This window comes from Pieris rapae, chromosome 1, assembly GCF_905147795.1.
Source record: "Pieris rapae chromosome 1, ilPieRapa1.1, whole genome shotgun sequence".
Classification (NCBI taxonomy): Eukaryota; Metazoa; Arthropoda; class Insecta; order Lepidoptera; family Pieridae; genus Pieris; species Pieris rapae.
Window position 1 is genome coordinate 4,287,308 of NC_059509.1, and position 27,913 is coordinate 4,315,220.

General features: G+C 31.6%; 3 protein-coding genes across 15 annotated transcripts in view; all 3 read right to left on the reverse strand.

The window, feature by feature from the left end:
- Positions 1-2,988: 2,988 nt before the first annotated feature.
- Positions 2,989-6,070, reverse strand: LOC110994796 (odorant receptor 42a-like). The gene is made up of 5 exons (XM_022261646.2): positions 5,346-6,070; positions 4,609-4,708; positions 4,119-4,232; positions 3,215-3,370; positions 2,989-3,090 (listed from the first exon to the last, which is right to left on the reverse strand). The coding sequence occupies exons 1-5, from the start codon at positions 6,068-6,070 to the stop codon at positions 3,028-3,030; spliced, it is 1,158 nt and encodes a 385-aa protein (XP_022117338.2). The 3' UTR covers positions 2,989-3,027.
- Positions 6,071-6,606: 536 nt separating this feature from the next.
- Positions 6,607-8,609, reverse strand: LOC110994797 (odorant receptor 2a-like). Its single transcript, XM_022261647.2, has 3 exons — positions 8,505-8,609; positions 6,912-7,067; positions 6,607-6,819 (listed from the first exon to the last, which is right to left on the reverse strand). The coding sequence occupies exons 1-3, from the start codon at positions 8,577-8,579 to the stop codon at positions 6,757-6,759; spliced, it is 294 nt and encodes a 97-aa protein (XP_022117339.2). The 5' UTR covers positions 8,580-8,609; the 3' UTR covers positions 6,607-6,756.
- Positions 8,610-11,993: 3,384 nt separating this feature from the next.
- The window catches only part of LOC110994885 (very low-density lipoprotein receptor), a 152,570-nt gene continuing 136,650 nt past the window's right edge, over positions 11,994-27,913 (reverse strand). For 8 of the 13 annotated variants that reach the window (XM_022261784.2, XM_045630040.1, XM_022261783.2 and 5 more), the window contains 8 exons: positions 27,226-27,444; positions 24,365-24,509; positions 23,349-23,558; positions 21,763-21,961; positions 17,671-17,754; positions 15,972-16,087; positions 14,049-14,207; positions 11,994-13,004 (listed from right to left, as the gene is read on the reverse strand). In XM_022261784.2, coding sequence (XP_022117476.2) covers positions 12,960-13,004; positions 14,049-14,207; positions 15,972-16,087; positions 17,671-17,754; positions 21,763-21,961; positions 23,349-23,558; positions 24,365-24,509; positions 27,226-27,444 — 1,177 coding nt within the window. In that variant the 3' untranslated portion in view covers positions 11,994-12,959. Of the gene's footprint in view, positions 13,005-13,526; positions 14,208-15,971; positions 16,088-17,100; positions 17,296-17,670; positions 17,755-21,762; positions 21,962-23,348; positions 23,559-24,364; positions 24,510-27,225; positions 27,445-27,913 lie in introns of those variants that run through there. The other 5 variants (XM_022261788.2, XM_022261786.2, XM_022261798.2 and 2 more) reach the window with 3 other exon arrangements.

The window sequence follows — 27,913 nt, forward strand, 5'->3', positions numbered from 1 at the left end:
ACTATAATTTATAATATTAAAAATTATTATTCGCCTACGGTTAAATAGTTAATTAATAATACCCGAAGGTTTTACACACGGAATAATAATAATTTTGCGTTAGTCGTGTTCTAAATGTTGTAATTAATTCACGTTTCGTAAGTTGTCTGGAAGAAACTACTCTTATCTGTTAAGATACCAACCATTTTCATTACGTATTTTAATTTTAAAATGTGAAATAAAAAAGGTTTTTATTAGTATTAACTCACGTATACATAAAAACATTAAATACATCTTAGACTTCAGTAATTAAGTACACATAGAAATACCTTTAATCCTTTGCACAAGCTACCTGATTAATTCCCTTCTGTATAATTTGGTTCCATTGTACCGTTAGCAATTCTGCTGTGAATTGTGATTCTGTCCTTACTTGATTTAGACAAGAACCTAGGGATTTAGACTCCTTGTAGGCTTATACGGGCTACGTATAATCTAGTCAAATTGGAAATGTTATTACGAAAAAGGTTCGTCTAACAAACTTTTTGTATCTTCAATATTCAGATATAAATCTAATCGGATTTTTTTGTTTTAAAGATCTCTAAGTGCCTTTTGTGTTATTTTAGTTTCAAAATGTGTATAATTCATGTATTTTTATACATATATTACTTGGACTTAGTAAAGTTGGGTCGTTTGTATAGATATGTTTTACCAGCCGTAACATAGTATCTTTAGTACCTACTGATACCCAGTATAAAAAGCTTTAGGAAATAGATATAAATATATGTCTGGGCTACATTTAGTTAAAGTTCAAAGAGCTTTACATAATTCGGTTTTATTATATAAAACTACTTTTCATATAATATTCCTAAACCATGAAACATGCTAATAAAAAAAAGTATATTTTTAAATTTCTTACTAAGAAGATAAAAATTATAACGATTACTGAGAATTTTGTTAAATTGTGAGTATAAAAGAAATATATTGGAAACTTTGTAATATGTTCACTGTAGTTTATAATATATTCAAACGTATTATTTAAGGTAATTTTAATTTTAAAAATATTTATTAAAATAAAAAGATAAACCGTATACTAAAAAAGATTATAAAATGTGATCACGACGAAGATTGCACGTTATACTATAAATAATTCTATAGCTTTTAAAAGGTGAGTGCACGCTGCAAGTAGCTCTAGATTTTCAAACCAAAGCCTTTCAGACTTTTAGCCAACGGCTTCACATAGAGTAACGTACAGCCATATAATAAAAAATACTACTAGGACAGATAATTTATTATAGCACCAGTGTGTGTGAAAAGTATTTTTTAATAAAATGCACAGATTATTTTTAAGGCACAATAAAAAGTTAACAGATTTCTGACAACAGCTTCTTCTAAACGTCATTATGAATTGTAAAGTGGCAATACAGAATTTCATAGAAACAAAAAAAAATACAATTTTAAGTTGTCTGCGCTTATTGAGTCTCCTAGCTAAAATTTAGAGCCAAATTTCTATCTAATTTTAGCTTATTATTTGGTATGATTAAATATTTGATTCCCGCTATCCCTTTAAACTTATTTCCAATAATTGGCTAGAATTGGCCCCGGTTCAAATAATTACAATATGAAACACAATTTCAATCTAGTTCTTTCAGTATCTGTAGCATTGTGGTTGCTAACGAATTCCAGGTTCAACCTCAATATTTATATCCCTATTGAAGGTAAGCGGTAAGTCTGCATGTCAATGTATGCTATATGCAGTCGCATGCATGCATACACCAGCCTGCTTAGACGGGAATTTATAATCTTTGGTCTCGTTAAGGCACAAGAGGCCGTGCAGGCTTGCATTAAGTTGTATGAGGCATTAATGCACCAACGCGCGGAGCCGCATGACCGCGCCTACTCACACGACTAACTTATAATGCACGGATTTTTTAAATCCTTTGTAGGGAACTCGAGTGTTTCTTCGCAACGTGAAATGCAAGGAAAATCTCGCAAATTAGCCCTGTAAAACTGCTTTCATAAAATGCCTTTTGTACACTTGCTCTTTGTTTAATTGCCTAGTCTTGTCAGAATGTAAAGTTTCATTAATGTAATATCTTATTTATGGAACCTAATTGCCGTACTCGTTTACCTTTAAAAGAGCCTTTGAACAATGCTGTTATGAAGAAACGAAATCGCAAATAGTAGCAAATAAATAGGAGACTGGCGACTGTATTATGTAGAATATAAATTATGAAAGTTCAGATTTTTTTCTAAATAAAGTCATTATGCCGTAGTCCAAAGGAAAGATACAAAAACTTATTTGCAATTAACTTGAAATAAATCAATAACTAGGTATGATTTGACAAGGTTCCTCTTAAGCATTATTAACAGTTAAAAATATCCAAGTTACGGTCTTTCAAGAAAAGAGCGTACCAATTCTTAAGAGGCCGGCAACGCACTCGCGAGCCATGTCTATGTCGCGAGCGAGTGTCCATGGGCGGTAGTATCACTTTACATCAGGTGAGCCTCCTGCCCGTTTGCCTCCTGTTCTATAAGAATTTCGTTTATACTCATCAATTCCGTCCTCTACCAACAATGGGTACTGTAATAGGCACATAATAATATTCACCACGGCCCTTGGAGATTACTGTTCTGCCTCAAGGCCCCGCCGCAAAAGTTACAACCCTCTGATTAAATGCATTCGGTGCGTCGGAACGCTATGAAAATTAATAAAATATGATGAAAATGCCTTCAGGCTGCAAAAGTTGAATACAAAATGATATACCCTAAGATATTTAAATAAAACAATTCCTTTGGGAAGCAGGAGTTTAATATTTGAATGACTTAAATATTGTAAGCGACTTAATTAACATCAGTTTTATTACGTCGTAACAATCAATGAGGGCAATGAACTTTGTACAAAGAGAACTGTTAACTGTTGATTTCTAGATTCTTCCTTTATTTGAATATAACATACATACAGAGTGAAATAAAATTTTGTATTATAATTATTATAGACGAGGATGGACTTTTATATTATAATGGTATTCAAGATAATAATTGAATATATTACTTTTCGGTACGTTGAACATTTCTCACTACCGTGAAAAATGAATATGCGGTTTTCATAATCTGAAAAATTAATTATATTTTCGTTAAGCAATCTAAATGAATATTGTAAGATAATTATACATATAAATGCCAATTACTAAGTTTTGTAAATTTCTGTTTACAAAACTAAAAATTAAATAAGTACCGAAGTAAACGTAACCAAAGTTAATGGAAAAAGTCCACATCCGCTGAAGACGATAGGAGTGTTGGCGCGTAACATGAAAAGTTTAAGACTTCGCTTGAAACTTTCTGATCTAGCTATCCACTTCGAGGAGTAAGCTGCATGGACTAGATCTTGACTCTGTAAGAAAAATTATTTTTAAAGACATTTTATCACTCATATTTTTTTTTAAACCCTGTAATTTAATTTTGATATCTCCTCCATTAAACATTTTTGACGTGCGGTCATCAGTTATATGAAAAGCGCATTACGGCTAAACTATGTAGCTCATAAAAGTATTTATATATATATACTAGTGGATCCGACAGACGTTGTCCTGCCTACACGTCTTTAATTTCAAAATTTCAATTTTTAATAAGCCATTTTGATGAAAATTATTATTCAAATGTTATGACAATATCTAACGATCCAGCACATGGTCACACACGATATAACACAATGATAACAAAACTTTTTTTAAATTTCGGGACAGACTAAAATTAAAATTCGAATATTATTTAAAATTTGACACTGCGATGGTAGCGCCGTCTGTTGGATCCAATGTAAAACATTCCAAAATCAACAACAACTAATAAATTGAAAATTAATTAAAAAAACATTGTCCAGCGGACAAAATTGTGAATCTAAACCATTCCCAGATCCCCTTGAACACACATAAAAAATTTCGTCTAAATCGGTCCAGTCGTTTAGGAGGAGTTCAGTCACATGCACACGCACACAAGAAATATATATATTAAGATATTTCTAAAAAATATGTATAACTTTGTTTTCAAATAATTTTTCATAAAATAATAGTGTTTTGGAATAATTTTTAAGAAACGTATATTTAGTATACGTAAATAATGTATTGTATGAAGATAATACTTACTCTATAGCGCAGTTGCGTGCCTAGATAAGCCGGTACAAATATCTGTAGTATCATCACAAATGCATATGGTGACATATAGAGTAGCATAGACATAAGCGCACCAAACGTTGTTGGCTGAAAAATGGAAGACCGTAAAATAGCCTTGGAAGATCATTAGTTAGAAATAAAGCCGTCAATGGCCTATTCGTTAACATTCCTATTTTTTATTGGATGGTTTTAAGCTACAAAATTTAAACTATTTTCTAATCCCATTATATATGACAAAAGCTATAGTTACTTATTTATTTTGTTTACTCTATGATTCTTAGTCTTTGTAAAGGACGCTTAACATCACGGTATTTTATATTTATAAAAAAGCAAAAACAATAATTTAGTTACATATTATACGGGTATTATAATATAGAATTGTACATATGTTGTAAGTTATACCATAGTATAACCCTATTATTTATCCCTAATAGGAGTAAATTTATTGCAAAAAAATATTTACAAATAGAAGGCTGCATAAGATTGCACAAATGGATCCCGAAGCCACGCTGAACTGGATAAACATAGTTACGCTAATGATACTCTGCACCTCTTTAGAGAATCTAAAAAAGACTTTTAATAAATACTTAAATTGTTAGAAAAAAATCGGTTGTCTGTAAAGTTGATAAACTGACGATAGTTGAACGTGACAACGTCAAGAAAATACTGATGTAATGGTTGCATTTTTCAAAAGAAAACTTTAATTTTATTTGTTTGATAGATATTTTGTTAGGATATAGAGAAGAAGGTAAATGGAAATCACAGTTTAACTGATCAAGTTACATTTATTTGTACGCATAAATAAAATTATGTAATTTTTTTGACGAATGAACGCTGCCTAAGGCGCAGGCCGATTGTGCTTCTTTGTCACTCGTTCTGCAATCTCGCTTGCACTTCAAGCCTTAAATGTAATGCCTCAGAGAAAAGTAACGCCGCATGCGTCATGTTTTTTCGTGTGTGCAGCCGGCTTCATCGATTTATAAGATGTTGTGACGTCAATAAACATTTGTATTAAACGAATTTATATTTAAAATACATACTTTACTACTTTTTTATTAAAATGAGGTTTTGAAAGGAAGTTTTCTATCAGATTTAGGTATTATTTTTTTATGTTTGTTATGTAAGAAAATCGGTGTGGGTGTGTGTCGTTCTATCGAATTTTTAATATCTAAGTAAAAGTTACAAGAATTACATACTTACTGCAATACCATCTCGTAATGTCTCAAACACTTGTTCAATTTAGCAAGTTGTTCCTCGTCGACACTAGTTGACTTTAACATTCTAAGGTCATGGTCTATAATTCTTATTTGAGCTATTATTATTAAAATCAGCCCTGCTATGAATGAATCTATGTTTATATTGTACATCATATGTCCGTAAATCCCCCAAGCCTGATAAAACCATAGAAAAGTAAAGTGCCGAGATATAGTTTTCTTTTCCAGGAAATAATAATTATAAATAGGCAGTTCAAGTTTTCCGTAGACGATATACGACATAATAGGTACGAAGATTTTGGCAAAAAATGCACTATTTGACATGATCGCATTCAACTTCCAATATGTTTTATACTTTACGATATATTTGGAGACTAGCTCTTGGCTTTCGTCATCGCCTTTGAAGAATGTACAGTTGAGGATACGAAAAGCTCTTACTATAGTTTTCCGCTTAAGAAAAATTAATACCACCTTTGCAGCTGCAACTGTTTCCGAAAAACAGAATAACACTTCACGAACCAACAATTCAATATTTCTAGGCGTATAGAACAAATTTAAGATGATAAGCAAGTAATATAATATCAATGAAACCAATATATATATGCTTGAGTAGCATTTATAGTATATGCTCGAAGTTTTACCCGGCCATGGTACACCAAAAACTTTTAAGCATATAAAATTGATGTTGAAAGTATCAGATATGTTAGCCATGTTTGTTAGTTGCCTAATGATAAAGAAGAGTTAAGTTTGTGTTAACAATACCTTAGTTTAATTATTTAAGTTTTTTTTGGAATAACGACACTGTATCGTGTAATTATGAAATTAAACACTTTGATGATCCAATTATTATTCAGACTAATTATACCAAAGGATTTGTAATAAGTAGCTTTGGTCGTTCATTAAGTGGTGGTCTACATAGCATATCAAAAAATCCTTTTATAATTTGATAACGAGACTACAGTGAATACTTTTTTTTAGTAAAACCCAGCAAGTGCAACAATATTCATTCTTAAGGACATATGCGGTCGCCAAACTCCAAAAAAGTACATTTTTCGTTTACATTTCTTAATGTAGGGCAGCAAATGGGAAACATGTATGGTGGAGTTTATGTACCCGTTTTGAAATCGATAAACGGATTATGTAAACTGCGTTCGATACAAAATAAAAAAATAGCCAATTTTTTACACTTTATGGTGAAAATTTATACAGAACATGATTTTGATTTTTTTTAGTACATTAATTTATTGTTTTACATGTAAGTTTTAGTCCTATATGTTAGTAGTAGTTAGTAGATAATAACGTAATTATTAAAAACATCAGATATTATTTAGAATAATAGGAAATAATGTTGAAATCTACTAAAAATTATGTGGGTATTACATAGAATGCTGCCAAGACTATTTATCGTGATTCTGAAAATTTCTCACTATAGTGAAAAATGAATATGCGCTTTTCATGATCTGAAAAATACAATTGTTAATTATACTACCGTATCTATATTAATTGGGCATTTTAATAAGTATTGTGTAAAAATCAATATCTTTAAATATACCGAAGTAAACGTATCCAAGGTTAAAGGAAAAAGTCCACATCCGCTGAATACGATAGGAGTGTTGGTCCGTAACATGAAAATCTTAAGGCTTCGCTTAAAACTTTCTGTTCTAGCTATCCACTTCGAGGAGTAAGCTGCATGGACTAGATCTTGACTCTGTAAGAAACATTAAAACAATAATAGTTGTAAATATGATTATGGTTTGTTTGGTACGGTTTAACGCGCCGTTAAATTGATTGGTCCATGTAGATTAAATATAGGCCACTTTTAATGGTAATTTATGGTAAGAGTTTGTGAAAAACTATACTTTAGCACTTAGATTATTTACTAGTGACATTTACATTTACATTTGACATTTGACATTGACAATACAGATTAAACATTTTTTATGATATGTTATCGTTGCAGATGGGTCAATTATTCTGAGTTTGCTTATAATGCTATATTATAAAAAATGTATACACCTTTTCAGAATTTTCAAAGGATTCAATTGAACGTGATTACAAGCCGAAAAGGGCGAGAAATGATTACGCTAGTGGTGGGAGAACGGCTATACCATCTTTAAGACTTCGCAGTTTAATAGAAAAGGAATTTTTATTCCAATACAAGATTACAAATATTATTATTTCTACAGATGCTAGTCACCTAGAGAATTCTTGTGATGTAGACTGCAAATAAAAGCTAAATAATCGAACAGACCTTAAATATAAGCTTGTAATACGCAATTGCGTTCTTAAAATTACAACACTTTCAATTCTTTCACTTTCACTTTCAATTCTCATCACTACAAAATGCAGTTAAAATAAATGAATATTTAATTGACCATAGTTTTAAAGTAACATATTTTCAGAGATTTGTAAAAACAACGTTTTCGTGGTTCAGCATACTTCAACAAAACGAATAACACGAATATTATTTTCTTAATAAAACTAACTCTATTCTAGGTATTCATACTTTGATATACTTTAATATAAACTATTTGGTGTTATATAGCATTATTTTAATACTTTACAAGGTAGGTACATCTACATATTATTAAATAATTAAGTTATAATTATGTTATGCTTCATAGTGCACTTAATAGAAAAATACTTAGATATAATTATTAAGAAAATTGGAATATATTGGACGTATAAAGATTTTCTAAATAAAAATGTTTTAGGTTTTATATCTGGGCTTTAAATACCAATTGCTACTAAATCGTAGATTTCCCATTTATTTGTTATATAAACTCCTTAACCATTAACAAAATAACTGATCCGTCACATTTTTACGGAAAGAAATGAATAAGTACTATAACGCAGGAGGCCTTAGACAACCGAAATCACATTCTGAATTCATATTTAAATATTCTGTTTACGAATTTTATTTTCAATTTAGACCAATTTGGCAGATATTTACTAAATCATCAAAACTAAATTAGTCTGATTGCATCCTTTTCACTGTAGGACCTAGTCATCTGCCTCATTTCATCATAGCGTAAAAATAGTTTGACAAACAGTTAGAAAGAGACAAAGCATTACTTTTGCCAAAAGGAGCCAGATTTAGTTATTACGTATAAGAGGGTATAATATTAAATTTGCGGATACTTACTTTATAGCGGAGCTGTGTTCCAAGGTACGAAGGAGTAAAAATCTCTAGAGTCACAACAAACGCATAACTAGACATAAAAGCTAATAATGATATGAGTTCACCAAACGTTTTTGGCTGAAAAGAAAAAAAAATGTCGATAAAACTTCTCAAGATTTAACGCTTTATTATTTTTTTTATAAATTGTTCGCCTTAACTTGGTAACATGATTATAATATTATTGATATTTGAATTTGGAACAACAAAATGATATTCATTTTATTTAACGTCAAATAAATTCATTCTTATTTGACGTTTTAACGCTGGCTAGGTTATTAAGGTAAACAAATGTTGTAAAAATAAGTGCTATCTACCAATAAAAGACTGCATAATATTGCACAAATGGATCCTGAAGCCACAGTGAACTGAACAAACATAGTAACGCTTGTTATATCTTGAACCTCATTCGAATATCTGAAACGATAGGTTTTGATATTATGTACACGTACTGGATACCATGCTACATCAAGATTTTTTTTATAGAACAGGGGGCAAACGGGCAGGAGGCTCACCTGAAAATAAAGTTATCCCATTATTCACGCATTACATTTATAAAGTAATAATGTCGTAATTTAGTAGTAAAATTAACTTACAATTGGTTTCAATTTGTAAACTTTTTTATGACAAATGAATTGCGATTTAAATTATTACCATAATTAACTTAAATTTAAATCTAAAGGACATGGTTTCGCTATATTTATTTTTATAATAACCAGAGTATTTTCACCTTCACTCAAATTTAATTAATAATAATCGCCTAAGCAAGAATTAATAATATAATAAATACATCAAGTCAATATATTTTTAAATATTCAATTATACATTATATAATCATATTACAATACTTACTGTAACAGGATTTCGTAATGTCTCAAACATTTATTTAATTTAATAACTTGTACTTGCTCGCTACTATTATCACATTTTAAACTCCTCAATTCATAGTCAAGCATTTCTACTTGGGCTACGACTATCAAAAATAATCCTGCTATTAATGTATTAACATTCATATTATATAACATGTGTCCATAAATCCCGTAAGCCTGATAAAGCCACAGAAAGACAAAATACCGATCAATAGTCTCCTCTTGAAGAAAATAATAATTGTAAAATGGCAATTCCACATAACCATAAAAAAAATTGCCAATATGTACGGACATTTTGACTAAATACGCCATATGAGACAAAATAGCGATAAATTTCCAATACGTTTTATACTTGGCGATGTATTGACTTACAATTTTTCTACTTCTATCGCCTTCGCCTTTGAAATGTTCACAGTCAAGAATATTAAAGGCTCTCACTAAAGGTTTTTGCTTAAGGAAAATCATGAGAGCCTTCGAGACTGACAGTGTTTCGGCAAAAAAGAATAATATTTCGCGAATCAACAATTCGATATTTCTGGGCGTATATAATAGGTTTAATATGAGAATTATGTAATAGACTATTAATGTTGTGAAAATGTAAAAGCCTGAAAAGAATTTATAGTAAATACTTGAAATTTTCCCTGGCCATATTACACCAAAAAATCTTAGGCAGATAAAATTTATATTGAAACTCTCGGATATGGCAGCCATCGTCGTCACAAGTCCAATGATGAAAAATTGTGTTGACTGTCATTAGCAGCACTTCATTATGCTATTAAAAAAATTCAGAATTAATTTTAACTTAATTTACCCGGGGCTATTACATGATTGTACAATTAAACACTTTCGTAGCCAATTATGTACTTTGAAAAATTACACCTAAGGTTTTGCAATAAGTGCCTTCGAACGTTTCCATCCTACATAAGTGGCCGTCTACGTAACATATTAAAGTTTTTCTGCTTCAAAACCTACTGAATGAGAGAACGAAGAATACTTTTTGTGAGAGAGAAAAAGTGGCGTAATTTATTTTCCCTTGGTGCAATATTTAGTGCTGTCCATTACTACAGTTCGCGACCGAACATTATTCACAAAGATCCATCTTTTTTCCACGGCCGCAACGTTTGCGTTAGTCCGTATTAACTTTTTCATCTTGTATGTTTCTTCTGAGTAATATCTTTTTGATTTAATTGCTTTTGTGATAATTCAGTTCTGGGTAGCTTTGCATATTTATTGGATTTGCAATTGTACTTTACAATTATACTTAGCATTATTTCCTGAGTTTCCTAATTACCAGATACCGTACCTACTACTCTTCTACATTTATTTCTAAAGATATGAACACAAAATAAAAATAATCAGCATCAATTACCGATACCTTATGTGTGCAGTCATTAACTTACCTGATCTCATCGAAGAGTCTGAAACCAGTAATGCGTGATCATGAAGAGACAGGTGATAAACTTGTCCCAAAATGTCTGGAATCTAACGGGTTCGATGCCTCTTTTTTTAATTCATTTGGAAAATCCTAATCATGCATACATAATGTAAATTAAATTTACCTCTTATCTGCATTAAAGACCCATCTATAATTGTTTTTACAAATCTTTGATATAAATTTTAATTACTTTAACCGAAGATACCGGATTTATTCTTCAAAGATACTTTAATATTTTAGTATATTTCAAATCAACATAGTGACATCTAGAGTTCAAACAAATAACAACGTCAACTTAGCGTAGTGACATTTATTTAATAAGTGCTACAAGATGTCGCTTACTGCGCCAAAGAAATTCAGAAAATGTGAAAATCCTATTGGGTATTTATACCGATTTGTCAACCTAACTAAAATTTCTCTTGTACATGCGTGTAGACATTTTATTTTAGAATTACTATCACATTGTTATATTTACTACCACCACATCGATAATAAATGCCAGGGCTCGCGAATTCGAAGCCAAGTCGAATTGGTTTCGAAAACGACATTGGGCAGCTGCCGAACCAGCTGGTACCAACATAGTGGTGGTGCGCGGCAAAAACTACCATACATATCTTAAAAAATGCTTAGTTGTATTAACGACGAACCACCCGTATTCTCGAGGTTTGATGTTGGTTTCGTTGTGGTCTACTAGATGTCGCTATTTCTGTGTTAGCCCTTGGGGCTAGGTTTTGATCTCATTAGCAAATTTTCTATGTATAAATTTAATTATATCCATTAAATTACAATCATACATTACCAATGGCGCTGCAACCTTTTATGGGCCTTAGGACGTAAGCGTAGATTAAAACTAATTATAATTTTTAGGTCCTTACATATTAGATTCATAGTTATGCAGTGAGTGTCGGTATTCAGTCGCCAGATCAGTTTGATGATATTTGGAAAGCTATAATATTTATATATCTCTCTCTCATTAATCGGCAGCTCATGTCTGACCGTCGTGGTCAGCAACGAAGCATCTAGAGCGGACTATCTGCTTCCATTAGTTTCTATCCAGCGCTTCCTTTATGACACTGTAGTTTTAAAGACAATGAGTCTTCCACTTGATCGGTCCATCTGGTTATTTATATGATAAAGTGAAATAAAAGAAACTTTTAACACATTTTACATATTTATTGGTATTATTTACATATTTTAGTGACCACACTTATTGAGCTAGGCGTATAATACGAAATGTGCAAGATTTCCATGTAATTAAATTACATTAATAGTTACAATAACTAAGAGGTTTGGCAGGAATTTCCTAGAAAGATATAAGAAAATTTCGATTTAAATAAACAATCTACTTATAGGTAAAATTTGAAAATAGAAAGCGAGCTCAACATACATAAAACATTTGGCTTTATTAGGATTGGCACATTATATTATCCATGCCTTTTACATAATCTTGGTAAAATGGTGATGTAAACAATTATTTTTTTCTTAATACTATTTCACTTTAGTAACAGAATTGTGATATGAATTTGCTACCGAAACATTTGTTTACATCACCAAACCATCAAATAATTATATACAATATATCTCTGTAATAAACAATTCCTCGTAATAAATTAAATGATTATAAAAATGTAAATAAGCTGTATAAAGCTGCACAAGATATAAAATTAGAACCATCTAAGTACATTCTATAAATTAAATACATTAAGATTCGAATCCATCGATAAAATGTATAATTATGCTTTTCGAATGTTACCACATATTAATGTATTGTAATGTCATGATGAATTGAGCGCATAATTTTATCTAATCAAACAACATATCAAAAACTTACCTGGGATTAAATAAGCCAAAAATATATCATAAAATAACTTCCCAGAGGCGGTTAAAATTATCACGTTTTACAATAATGGATGACAATGAAACGCACAATTCATTAATACGCAATAAATTATTCTAATATAACAAATAGCAACCACTTTCCCAATTCCCTACGATAATTTTCCTTAGAGAACTTTGTTCACGCACAATTCACTATTCACTGGTTGCACTATATAACGCGTCCGTTTTTTTCTTTTCACATCTAACGATATACTAAGATATTGGCTGCCAGTACGGACGCTATACAAACTCATTTGTGCCGGGAGAGTTGAGCGGTTCTTGGGCCTGGAAATAATAAGACAAATAAGTATTCACATTTTTTACTAGAGAAATAATAATCATTAATGCAATAACTCTTTCTGGGTCTTATCACTCATTGCATATGTTTATTACATGATACGTTTTTGAAACCAAAAAATGGCGCATATAACTAAAAAGCTATTAGTGCGCACCCGGGTTTGAACCGACAACATAAAAGTTGAGAGCCGCTTCCTTAACCAACACTGATATATAAGGCAATATAGAGGGAGCCGAAAACTCTACGTGTCAGACCCTGAAGACAACACAGACTCGTAAACGTAAAATACATAAGACTGGGCGTAATTGCTGAAATTTTGGTATTACTTATAAACAAACTGTCTACTATAGTATGTATCATTTGTAAAAAAATAAATCATTAGGTTATTATGCAAAACATGTTGTTACTATATCTACAGCTTATAGTAAATACTGTTTATATGTCAACGTTTGATATCCACTAAGCAAAAAAGTATAATAAGAATTATATTCTACAGCGACTAAACTTACCAGTATTAGGCCTCGCAATGAAACGCGTGAAAAATAAATTTGGCAGTTACATCTACAGATAGGCAGTTAAAAAACAATTAGCCTATCACATAGCTATTTACAACTACATTTGGCAACTATATTTTAATACTGATGCGGTAAAAATGTTGGCACAACACCTCGCCCTTACACTAAGGTTTTTCTATAGATTTCTTAAATTGTTCTAATACTAAATACACAAACTTTAAAATGTCCTTAATATTTACACAGATTTAGGGGTTTTTCTCATCGTACAATACCAATGATCACCTGCCACAAGCTTATATGACCGTGGCGCCATTAAGTCGACCAAAAGAATAGGTCAGAAAAGTTGTCAACACTACAGTAAAATAATAGAAACCATATATATTGCCGTCCTAAATTTCGTCTATAGAGGGGGGAGGAAAAATTAAGGAGACAGTAAAAAAATCTAATATGGCTTATGGTTTATCTTAAGCTATTTTGTATGTTGAGTGTGCACTCCATAGCAGTGAGAGCTCTTACCTCTTCGCCCACCGTACTCGGGTATAGTTTGCTGCCTGGGGCATATCCATTCTGTTCTAGCGCGAATTGATTCTCAGTTGTCTTACGATATACAGGATTATCGAAGTTCATGGAAGTCACGTTGCGATGAACGTAATGCCTGTACATTACAACAGCAATCTGGAAAAGAAATAATAGATGAATTTAATGTTTTGTTTGTAATATAACCAGGCAATAAAAAAATTACGCATCGAATTGTAAACCTTTTCGGTCAAAAAATATTCCTTATTTGAATCAGCGTATTTTTTTAAATTTAGTTAATTATATACTTAAGCCTATACAGGATTGCTTTTTTACAATATAAATTTTATTTGTCTCGGATACAATCGCGAATGATTTTAGACTTTAGCAAAAATCATATTCGACAAATTACTATTCGCCATATTGTAAAAGGTAATAATAATACTGATACTTTTTTATCAGTTAAAATATTATCTTACAATAAAAACAATAAAGATATTTAAAAGAGTATAAATTTTAATGCGCAATATACAAGTACACACGAAGTGTATAAAATTTTAAATAATTGATAAGAAAGTAATTAAACCAAGTGAAAATAGTTTAATTATTTCTGTTGAAATTATTATAATTAAGGAAGTGTTGATAGATAAAAAAATATATGTTACATCATAGCTTTATAATAAACAAATCATTATAAATACATTTGAAGTATAATGATTGATTGGTTATAATTAATCAAGATGACGGAATTGAAACTGTCATATTTTATCAAAGAACAAATTAATTAATCACTTTTAGTCTACTGTGATATGGAAACTAATTAAATTAGGTCACTTTTAATGTTTATCCGACAGGGGACTACGAGACGTGTATTATTTATTATATCATATAATATCAAAATATTTTATTGATACGAATGATTATATGGAAAATTTATTGACCTTAATGAAAGCAAACATTTATTGAAATTTGTGGAGGTATTAAGATGTCTACAAAAATTTTTAAAGTAAAAAAATAGAAACGCAAATGGATTTGCGTTTACCGTTTATATTATTAAAAAAAACTATACATCTTATCTGTCATACCACTGGCAACTAGATATGAACAGGTTCGATACATATTAAATTTGAGAGCAAACACAAATTACAACCAATTATTTATCTATTGTTTGGTAATGACCTCAATAGGAACGTGATTACGTGTACGATCAAGGATGAACGAATTTGGAATATAAAAACGTCAAACATCTCGAACTTTCTGTGAAAGTACTTACAGTCTTGAATGAACACATTATTTCAAACACTTAAATGTACAATTTACATGTAGGTGTAAGGAATAATAAGTTTGTTTGTTATTATAAATATCAAGGATTGCAAGAGGTAGACGTTAAAAGTAGATTTGTCTAAAAAATTAAAATAAAATTAAAAACATAAAATAAAGACAAAGCTAAGTAAAGCCGTGCAAAAACAGAACATTTACGCGATCGTATATGTCTTGCTCGCAGTTATGCTAGACGTCTTGTAATTGCACATTAAAATTGTATTAAAAAAGATGTACTGAATTGTAAATTGCCACGCAACCTTAAATAACAAGCTATGCCTAGTGACAACTTTCGAAACGCTATTTTTGTAACGATACAGTCTACGGCCGGCAATTATCTTTAACCATCTTTATAACTTGAGCTTAGTAATAAATTATATAAGCCTAATTTACCCCAATAAGACAGCCATAATTTTTTTATAAAAACCAGGACTCAAATCTATGAATTTCGGAATAATAGTCAATATTAATTTATATATTTTTGGGTTTTATTAACTTGCAAATTGAATTCTTTCTCGTAATGTTCACATTTAAATGTTAATGTTCAAAATGTCAATCATTCTGCAAACCTGAACATTGATTAAAAATATTGATGTCACTTACCAAAGCACCAATAATGATGATTCCAGTAATAACAGCAACTACAATGCCAGCAACCACGCCAGCATCGCGGCCGCTTGTTGAGATTCCACTACCAGACTTAGGAGTTTCTGGTACACCTGGAAAACAAAAACAAAATGTTATTAAACAAAAAACATTAAACCTTCTTGATCTCAATAAAAGTAAATACTCATAAAAGGAATAACATTTCAATTTATTAACGTACACATCAGGGTAAAAACAACTATGGAAAAAATTGTAATGAGATCAAGATAGGTATAATTGCAAAAAAAAAATAAACCTTCACCACAAATAGTTAATGACATTTGAAAGAAAAAATGTTAAAGTTATTAAGCTAATAAAAGAAAACAAGTATGTTACAAAGGTGATAAAAACAATTTTGATGTGCAAATGTTCTTCAAATACTTAAATTGAAATAACAAATAACTAAACAGCTTATAAAGAACTGTTGTTCTATTTGCAGCCGTTGTCAATAATTGTTGCCAAGTTCTATGAGCTTAACTAAAATATCTTCTAATTGTCACACTAAAATATACCTTAAAACCATTACTGTAAGATCTATTTAGCTTTAATAATCTGAAATAGGAAGATCAGTAGATAGTTCCCTGCAAAAATGTACCATATACAATAGAAACTGATTACACATTGTTGACCACTTCCTCTGTATTGTCAAATCAAGATAATAACTTTAACAGCTGGAAGTACCTATTTAAATTTATTTGCTATATTTTGTAATTAAGAACAATGACATCCCGAATAGAAAGAATTCCCAAGAAGCCATGAGAATGGAAAAGTTAATCACAATGTACACACACGAAGCAAAGTTTCCACACATGCACCCAGTATATAAATCTGTGTGTCTTCTAATATTTAAGATTGGAATTTAAAAATATTAATACATTACCCTGAGAATTAAAGTTTTTCAAGGCCTCTGGTAAATAAACTAGACTTAATGTTTCATAACTATAACGAGATTCTTTGACTGGTTTCTCTGTGGCATCAGGTATCCTGTCTAGGGACACGTCTTTTAGGAACAAGTCTATAAATCTTTGGTCTTTTTTATTGTAGTCAGCCTTATCACTTTCCCAGTATGCCTTCATTGGCTCTGCTTCAATAGTTTCTGGTGATAAAGTGACTTCTTCGGGTGGCTCTGTGCTTTCCTCAGAATCCACAATTGCTCGCCCCAACTTCAAGAGAAGGTTAAGCCCTTCCCTTTTTAAATTCACCATATGTGATAAAATATTCCAGGTGTTATGTTACTTTGGAACACTATTCATCAATTTGTATTCAAGACGCTTTGCATGCCCTGAAAATCAGTCAAGCAACCCACATTGAAGACACACAGATAATATTTAAAATTGCTAACATTCACTATGAACGGCGTTAGTAAACAATGAATGGATACTGTAACAGAATCGCCTTATACCCAAATTTATAATATACTATCTTATCTGTTATGATTTTCGATTTCACCAATTATTAACCGAGGCATTCCAAGGACCAAACTTGAAGCACATAGTCAAATTTATTTGCGAACGCGCCGACGTCCGAGAAATTGCATAACTTCATAGGCATTATTCGCTTAACGGCAGTGCTTCGAGTTTAATCGCCAACCCAATAAAATAGGGTAGTAATTAAAGGACTTCGATTGAAGAATTTCAAAGGGTTGATAAATACTCACTGGTAACAGGTTTTTCCTCTAAAATCTTAGTCTTTTCTAAACCACTAGACGAATTTTGCACCTCCACATCGGGTTTTATTGTATCTGTAGATTTTATCACATAAAAACCTCATAAAACGCTTAATTTGGGTAATTTATTAAATTATCAATAATACTGGTTTGAAATTTTGAAAGTAAATTATCACAGTTTGTTATTCACTACCGGCGTATAATACAAGGTGAAGCCGCGTTTACACGACACATCCAAGTATTAGCCTGAGCTAAAATGAAATGAAAATTGAAATTAGAAATGTCAGAAACAAACGAGTGAGATCGCACTTTAATTGAACGCGAAGGAACGAGATGGAACTATTCAGAGCCACTGCGGGATACTAAACGTATCTATGACGTTATGACGTAGCGCCACGCTACATGCCGTTTAACTGTCATTAAATAAAACTATGCCGAACTCAATCCAGCTTCCACGCAACCTATTGTTATAATTTCTTTTTTTTCTTGTGAGACACATACTGTTTATATTAAGAGAAAATATTGTTTTTATTAATTTATTTGTTTTATTTAGTTGTATAATGTACAAACAAAATTATTATTAAATACGACTTATATATTTATTGTATAATTGTTGAAACTTTTCACAACTATAATAAATTAAATCCGAGACTTCCAAAATTGCAATAACACATGACTGTTGACTGCACGTAAAAATATGTGCAAGTGTGCAGAGTCGGATCGCGCAAGGATTGGTTAACCGAAAGGTGGCGTGATCTGCCGTGACGTCACCTAACCATCACCTTACACAAAATAAACGTTCCCTATTGGTCGAATGTGGCCGTGTCGCGCGCCTGTGACTTGTAAAAATTTGTCTACTAGATTTTCTACGCTTACAATAAAATTGTCCCCAAATATAAAATAAATTAAGATTAAGAAGATTATATTTTTAGATAGATTAGATTATATTAATTAGATGATATAAGAAGAAAATTAAGAAGAAAGAAACAATGAGCAATCAAGAGTTATTTACAATTGTATTAGTAGTAATTTGATAAGAGCTGATTACGTGGGAACTTACAGATTGTAAGCATACCTATGCATAGTATCTTATATGCCTACTCTGTTCATTGATAATGTGATTTTCCGTAAATGACATACGAGAACATCGTACGATCGGCGTCATGTGACGTGGTGGATTACGTGTCCCCAGAAAAATTAATAAACATGTTTTTGTATTTTAATTAAAGATTGCGTCATTTTTTATTCTTTGCGTACCGTTACGCATAGAGTACATTTTATTTTTGTTGTATTTGTTTATGTTCCTCAAATAGATTCCAAGTCATAAAAAGTTAAAACTGAATATTATTAAGACCCGCATATTTTTAATCTACTGTAAGTTTATTAATTAAAAAATAAAGTGATAGTGTTATAATGAAATATGCTTATTCGTGAGTAGCCAAGACATCGCGTCGCGACGTCTCGCATTGCTCGCTATATTATTATATTAACTTCCTAATAATCAGTCTAATCAAACTATGGATAACTTTGACATTGAAAAATATTTATTTGATTATGCACATTGATCTCTCTTAAAGTGTAAAACATATACTATATTATCTAAATACACCCGTCAATTCCCTTAAAATTATTGTGTCCGATTAATTATGGCATTTTCAGATTTCGCGCCATTTATTTGAGTTTTTTAACTCTCATCTATAATAAAAATATTTCAAGGTACGACTTGGCAATTTCGAAAAATTACATTTCGCAGAATTCGCCTAATGAAACCGCCTACAAATTTGTCACGCTTTGAATTGCGCATGAGTAACCACGGATTGAATTTTACAAGACCATCAGAGAATGCAAATGTAATGACGCAAGCTTTAGAACCAAATATTTTTGTCCGTGAAGTATCTGCATTACTCATAGGCTGATTCCATCAATGACCTATGTTTGGGCCAGATACTGTGGCCAGGTACTTGCTGCATTATCAAGCTTCGGAAATAACTTAAAACCTCTTCTTGGAATTTTTATATAATCGCAGCGCTCTGTATTTTGATTCTATCACCAAATATATAAATTTCAATAGAAGACTTAAGGCCCCGCAAACTTGCTTCAGCGTGATGAGTCATTAAATTATTCCCTACGTGAGTTTGCGAAAGGCTCATCTTAGCTCATTTTTCATTACAATATAATATTTAGATTATCACTCCTCTCTGTACATCGACTCCATATTTACTCATCTATACTTTTGAAAGAAAAATCTCCAATCTCTTGTTCCTGAGCCTTATGAATAAAATTATTATAGCTGTGTGATAGGAAAAGGAGGAGCTTCCATAAAGACACCAGTAGCGCTACACGCTGTTAGGTCTTGGCCTCAGATTTCTGTATCTGCTTCGTAATCATGTTTTATTAATATCCATTGGTGCACAACCGTGGTTCAAACCTACGACCATAGGTCAGGGCGCACGCTCAATCAACAACGCCAACACAGAAGATTCCATATTTTCTTATTTCAATATCCGTTATAAATACGTAATAAACAGACATCGTATATTGCTTATTTAAATTCCACAGACGTATATGTCACACAGATATCCTTAAGTGGTTTCTTTGTCTTTAAAAGTCTATGCCACCATTTGCGCAGCAAGGGTGGTAGGAATATTTATATAATTTAATGTTTACCGACGTTCTAATTGAATCCATTTAGTTTACTCATACAATGCATGGAAAAACACGATGGCTATTAATTACGACAATTACACCTTATACCTAATTGTTGAAAGTATTATATCTACAAAAAGATGTTAATATCGTTATGGTATTGCTCAATATTACCACTATTTTATTTCATCACTTTTCGTTTCACAGGCCACTATCAGTGATCGCATTCAATATTCTTAACCTAAAGAGTAATAACAATTAAAAATAATTTTCAAAAGTTTGGTACCTGTAGTTACCTTTAATGCTGGCAGTTTACCTCGCTGGATTGGGGCATTTCTTTTTCAATTAATTACCAATAACTGTTTCTTAATTCATTCAAATAAACGTAAAAAACACATTCCAAATTCAAACTGTTCGTTTTGTAGTTCGGATCGAAAAAAATTCCGATATCGTCATCTCTATTTGAATCAGTTTATATATGTAATAAATGGCTTTTACGTTCATATCAACGAATATTAAAAGTAGGTTTTTTATACTGGCGAGACAAGCAATTGGTCACAATGACCAGATAATTAAATAATTACGCACATGCTCGTCGCCTGCGTTCGAATTTCAATTGGTTTCCAACCAATCACTTACAGCATGCCATTGACGAATTATTAATGCCCTTTTTATTAACCACATTCAATTGAACATTCCTGTTAGTGTAATCAACGACCTAAAGAACATTCTAGAATATATGCATTTGACCGGAATTTGATCTCTGGCTCGAGCTCTATAGTGGAAAAACATTTAGGATGTGTAATCAAGCTGAAACGAAAACTAAATTGCTTTATGTATTCCAGTCTGTCGTTACTCATACTTGCATAGTGCACACTGAGACAGTTTACATGAGTTGAGCAATCTTAACACAGATTTTGATGCAATATTGGGTTACTGTCTTACTGTTGACAGGTGCTTACTGTCTTTCTGTATGTGTATGTTATGGTTTGTTGCACCCATGACAACCCACTATTGAAATCGCTATTGAAATTATATGGTAAGCGCGCTGGCTCTGTAGGTTTGGTTTCGAAAAAGGTAACATTATACTCGACCACAAGATGTGGTTGAGTTGACATAACAATATGGTTTCTTAGTAGTATCATGGTTTCAATATCAAACATTAGATAATAAACGTTTTTGTAGGTTTGTTTATTGTTTCCTTTTCTAGGAACAAAACACTAATAACACGATACTTTTATCAAAAGTGTATCCTAATTATAGAAGATTTTTTTGAGTTCAACCAACTAAAAGCTTAGTTTAATTATTTTAGAAAGAAAAGATCTTTCTTTCTTTAATTATTTTCAGGCGCAAAATCGATGAAGCGTAGAGTTACAATATATTTATAGTTAAAAAATCGCGATACATATAAAATTTCTTGTGAAACGGAATACTTACTGTCTTCGACACACATCTGATTGTCAGGTAGCAGACGCAGTCCTGTGGGACAGGCGCAGGAGACTTTTGGGGAGTTAGGTCCTATCCGGGGCGCGGGGAGGCACAGATGAGAGCAATGTCCGTTGACGGCCGCACAGTGGTTGACTCCATCCGGTTGCCGGTACGGATGATACACATGGATAACCATTGGGTTTTGGAGCTGTTAAAATGAATTAAGAAATTTTTATATACACTAGTCATGATAATCAGCCGACAAAAATATTTTGATCGTACAGAGTCAATAAAAAAATTATAAATTAAAGAAAATATTTGATAAGTTAATGCTAGACAGATTTATTACCGCGGCAATAAAGAAAAACTACTTTATACAAATTAAATGTTCGTTTACCAGGTTTATTCTTTCAAAACAAATGACGTGAGGGCCTGACTTAATAAATTTCAAGTCTGGTTTTTGTTTACGTCAATGAAGACGAAGTTAATATTTGTCGTATAAGTATTTTGGAGGGTGTTATCGGAATAAAAGGGGATTTTCTAGTATACATATTATCAGATATGTCACATGTCTCTCAAATCATTATGATTAAAGTCAATTAATCAAGGAAAACTTATGAAGATATGTTGAATCCGACCTTTCACCTTAATGTTAATTGTACCTATGTTAATTAAAATTGATAACCTTTTAATTCATGTGCGAGAAAGCACCTTAGATATCAATAATAATTATCAATTAATTTAAAAAAACATTGTCCAGCGGACAAAATTGTGAATCTAAACCATTCTCGAATCTCCACGAACACACACAAAAAATTTCATCAAAATTGGTCCAGTCGTTTAGGAGGAGTTCAGTCACATACACACGCACACAAGAAATATATATATTAAGATACTCTTTAAATAATAATAACTAAATACATTAAGCAATAATTACTAACCAATGAATTTCATATTTAAATAAACATAAAAATTAATAGCCATGGAAAATATACTTAACCTTGAAATTTGTGCACAATTGCAAATAATATTAAATTTAAATCTTTTACACGTGTAAACTATTTTTCGTACCCCAATATAATTTTTATTATCCATCTATATAAATAAAAATATGTTGCTAATCGCAAAACTCTAAGACGACTGGACGACTAATTCGAGAATTTTATTTATTCCCTGAACTCTGAAGTTTTATGGAAAGAAAAATTGAGAAATATATAAAAAAGGAAAATTTTAATTTTACTTTAAGGGATAACAGGTAGCATAGCAAAATATTCCACATGTTGGTACACACCAACATATATGTACCTAGTACCTACCTCCCTTTTGATAAATAATGATACTAAGGCGGAACGAAGTTCGCGGGCGGCAGCTAGTCATAAATATAAATGTTAGATATCATAGTTTTGATACAATCATTTTTTATAACAATAGACCGATTATAATTGAAAGATTTTATGAATATTATATTATTTTAATAATCGGTTGAATTGAAATGATATTTAGGGCACATATTTTAGGCTCTAAAGATATATATTGTTTTAAACACTCAAAAACGTCTACCCACATTTTCTCATAAATATTTAATAAATACCCACCGTGTGTGTCGATGTGACGGCTTCAACATCCTTTCCATTGAACTTGTTCGCTCGGTACACTGCTGTCTTGTCCCAGTCGGTCCAATAAACCCAATCTTCGAAGGTTGTGATGGAGAACGGGTGACGCAGAACATCAGTCGAGTATAAGATAACTCTACGGGCAGAGCCGTCGTAGTTGCATGATGATATTGTATTCAGTTTTGCGTCAACCTAAAAATAAGTTTTTTCAAATATGCGCCACAAGATACTCAAAAAAAGCTACCAAATGTTCTATGTAACAGTCTTATTTCGCCAAAATAAACGTACTGTATTTTTCTTTTCTGCATTAAAATTATCATTTTTTTTTGAGAAGAACACAATATTAATCTTATAGCACAGACATACTTAATTCACCGTAAACAGGAACTAATTAAAATTGATAACTTTATTAAGGCTATTAGTGGTACTTTTTCTTTCTAGATAATAATAAAATTAAATATTTTTTGTAATAAGTAATGACGTCAATGGGTGATTGATATTTTGGACAAATGAGCCTGAATTTATATATTATTATAATAATAAATAATATAATATTCATCCTCTACAATAGGTACGATAGTTATAACTTTTCTCAATTTTGTATGTCATCAATAAAGAGAAATTGGTAATTTTATGTTGTAATGTTAATCTAGGTACGTCAAAGGAGATAAAACGGAATATGTTACAAAAGTTATGGTTTTAAGGATTACGAAATAAATGAATTGTTCATTTCATACCATTATATTTTTTACTGATGTTGAAAATAACGTAGTTTTGATTTATTTCATGAATACCTAATTAAAAATACCAAATTTTGATAAAATTGCTGGCTATTGTGACTGGCAGGTATGATGAAAATCATCATCTACACTTAATTTCACTTAATACGCGTATACCTTTACGTAACCATTTGTTTTAGCTGTTTTAATTACAGTATCTCTTTCTGTCAAATTGTTTGTGCACTGTGATGAAAAGAGTACGCACTAAGTATGACTTACCCAATAAACTCGTTTGCGAACCAAGTCTAGTGTCAATCCATTTGGCCATTTCACGTCATACGATACTACGGTCTGCCTATGGGATCCGTCCATACCAGCTCGCTCGATTTTTGGTGTTTGACCCCAGTCGGTCCAGTACATCCATCTGTAAGAAATGTTATTTAGTCCCTAAAAAGCTATTTAAATTACTAAGATCGACTATAGTAATAAACATTGAGCGTCATACTCATAATAAGCAAGGACCAATATAGCATCATTGTTACTTCGGTCATAACATATTAGTGTAGTGAACATTAATATTTCGAAATGTCTACATAAATTTGTACTCGGCTTGCTTCCATTAAATTGTCGCTAATTGTCTAAATATGTTACTTCAACACACTGGAAATTTAATGATATGTTAGTTAACAAAACTAACATATCATTAAATTTCCACTGTATTTCAGAACAATCAAACTGTTAGTTTGTTTAAGAGCTGTCAAACATTTTTTTTATATAAAATAGAAGCTGAAATATATTGCGATTTAGAATATTACACCTTACTGAGAAATACCTTTTTGGATATCGTAAATTTATTTCAATCTTTCGTGTACCGATTAAAGATGCAATGTTTTAATTACATATATTGTATTCAAAAGACAAAAGTTCTAGGTATTTTATTTAAACAGGTGATAATTATCAATATATTTTATTAAGGTATTTGCGCAATTGATGCGTATCATTTTATTTATGATCGCAATCACGCAAATCCCTTATCGTACATAAACATGATTATCTTAATAGTAGCAATTCAGAATAATGGTTCTTATTCGGTGGTTTCGACCTTTGCTACGTAAATTCCTTTATAGTCGTTCATAGTCAGGATTTTATTTGTAAAACATATTAGCTATCTTTTCAGGCTTCCCCGCTATGCTGTTCTTTATACTACGTATATGTACTCTATATTGCTGTTATAGCTATACAAACGAGTAAAATACGTGAATAGAGGCGATGGACTAAAAAAAACTGCCTTTTTTATGGGACAGGAGGCAACCGAGCAGGCGGTGTCGTTTAAAGTTATGGGTTAATCGCCGCCCATGGACACCCGCCACACCAGGAGGTTAGCAAGCCTGTAAGGTAGTTGCAGCGTATACGCACTTCTCTTGAAGGTCCCTAATAGTAACGGTTCAGAAATATCTGAAATTGCACCTGGATCCTTAAAACAACGCTCAGTTGTGGAATACGGGTGGAATTACTACTGCTACCGTCATCTGTTTCAATTTACGTCACTAAGTATTAAGACACTATTCATTTAACACCTATCCTATCAGCACGGTATTCTTTATTTCGTTTTTAATAATATTAAATTAAAATTGCAGCGTATAAAGCAATTAATTGCGATCATTTCTAGCTTGACGTCCGTATCTGACGTCAGTACCCTAGTTTTTGTCAGTGCGTCTTAATTACAATTGAGATAACAGTTATCTTTGAATTATCAAAGCGTCACTAAGAATTACAATAATAGGCACATTAGAGTAATGTTATCTAGGATAATTAATTTCTTCAGCGTTTTGACTTTTTTTCAGTAATTTAATAGTTATTTTATAATATATATGGGTTAAGAGCGTAAATAATCATAATATAGAATAATAACTCAACGCAACTCATAAGGTTCTAGGCCTTATTTGATAATTTTTTTTAGACAAGTACTGAATTATCAACTTGTATTTTGGATAATGGCCTGCCCGTATCCTTCACCGTACGATGCGTTAGATGCGCATATAGCTCTAGATAGTCCACGGCTGAAGATCAAACCTTTATCTTCAGGGCTGAAAAGGCTTTAAAATGTAATAAAACGAATGATTTTAAAATGACGGAATATATCCTTTTATGTTACTTTGTTATGTCTTATAGTTATATAATACTAGCGACCCGCCCCGGCTTCGCACGGGTGCAATGCTGATACTACACTACAGAAAATCTGTGAACGTTGTATATAAAAATGTGGGTTATCCATAAGAGATAGACATATACCATCACGGACATCCCTATCTATTACAAAAAACCGCATCAAAATCCGTTGCGTAGTTTCAAATATTTAAGCATACAAAGGGACATAGGGACAGAGAAAGCGCCAAATTTAATAATACATATTTATTTCTGTAATATGCATAAAATCAGCACATGTTAAACACAATCGCACTCTTGAAAAGGCAAGCTTAAACTGATATATTCGATGTATTTATATATTATTGCATGAAGTTAATGTTAATCAAATTTAAATTAAATAAAAAATATATCTACTCGTGGTTAATCAAACTTAGCTATTTCGATTAGTTTTGTAAGCTTTTTTTTAAACGAACTTCGTCTTGTCGCTTTTGCACTAAAACATTTGGGCACTCAATGACAGAAGTTTTCATCATGATAACTTCTGGCTTATACTAGTAGTAACGATTCTAAATTAAAAATAAATAAAAATCATGTTAAATGACACTAACTCTATTACGTCCACGTTGTTTAGTCGAAACTATCTTTTAAAACTACTATATTACTAGAAACTTCCCTTGCAATCACTTCTATAGGACTGCTTTTCCATAAAAAATATCTTATTTTACGTACAATTCGATTGATTCAGACGTTGGTGCCTCACATTTTCAAAGCCTGCATAAGGCTTTCTAGAAGAAGAAAATGGTAAACGTCGAAAATGAAAACAGCGCATCTTGTCGCTTACTGATGATTGGCGCATTTTATCGTATCGTTATTTTCAAATGTGATTGGTAAAGAAAAGTCAAGCATCACGTTCTATTATTTCACATTTCCATAAATTTAATTTAAGAAACCTATTACTTAAACTATTCTAAAAAAAGAAATGGAAAAATTACCCATCAAGCGGATTGAGAGCAATTGCTCTGGGTTCCTCTAGCTTGTCCCGGATCAGTATCTTCCTCATATTACCCTGCAAGTCAGATAGTTCAATGTGATTCTTCCCGGTGTCAGTCCAATACAAATGGTTGTAGATCCAGTCAACGGCCAGACCATCTGAAGTTATCAGCTGGTCTCCAATCACAACTGTACGTTGGCTGCCTTCGTCGATTGGCGCTCTGTAATATACATATTATTATATTTTAATTAAACAGGCAATTTAGACTAAAAAAAGGATGTTAGACATTTGTGAACTCAAACGCAATTCGAATCGAGGTCAATTCTCTAAACCGAAAAAAAGTAATTTACCAGAGGGATCTAGGGGAATTAAAGTTGATAATCGATATGCGATCTATACAGAAAATTTATTCTCTTTCGGTTACCGTAACTAGATGGCGTTACCTGTACTTTAAAACTCTTATAATCCCAAACATTATTTTCTACAGCTTTAGTTTCGTTATAAGATAACGTTTATGGTATATCTAACACATTACAAACATGATTCTTAGATTTATGTATACAGTTCTTTTTGGGTTTCACATCACAAAAATTTGATGATAAAAACAAAGTATACATATACCGTGTACATTTACAAGTAAGTGTATTTTGCACGATTTCAGTACAGCTCGTACTGAAATCGTGCAAAAT

Excerpts from the sequence above, each read along its gene's own strand:
- LOC110994796 (XM_022261646.2), bottom strand. The coding sequence starts at position 6,070 with ATGGCTAACATATCTGATACTTTCAACATCAATTTTATATGCTTAAAA. Across the intron at positions 3,371-4,118 it reads GCACGCAACTGCGCTATAGA|AGTCAAGATCTAGTCCATGC; the intron begins GTAAGTATTATC and ends TTTTTCTTACAG. Across the intron at positions 3,091-3,214 it reads CTTTGGTTACGTTTACTTCG|ATTATGAAAACCGCATATTC; the intron begins GTACTTATTTAA and ends TTAATTTTTCAG.
- LOC110994797 (XM_022261647.2), bottom strand. The coding sequence starts at position 8,579 with ATGTCTAGTTATGCGTTTGTTGTGACTCTAGAGATTTTTACTCCTTCG. Across the intron at positions 7,068-8,504 it reads GAACACAGCTCCGCTATAAA|AGTCAAGATCTAGTCCATGC; the intron begins GTAAGTATCCGC and ends TGTTTCTTACAG. Across the intron at positions 6,820-6,911 it reads CCTTGGATACGTTTACTTCG|ATCATGAAAAGCGCATATTC; the intron begins GTATATTTAAAG and ends TGTATTTTTCAG.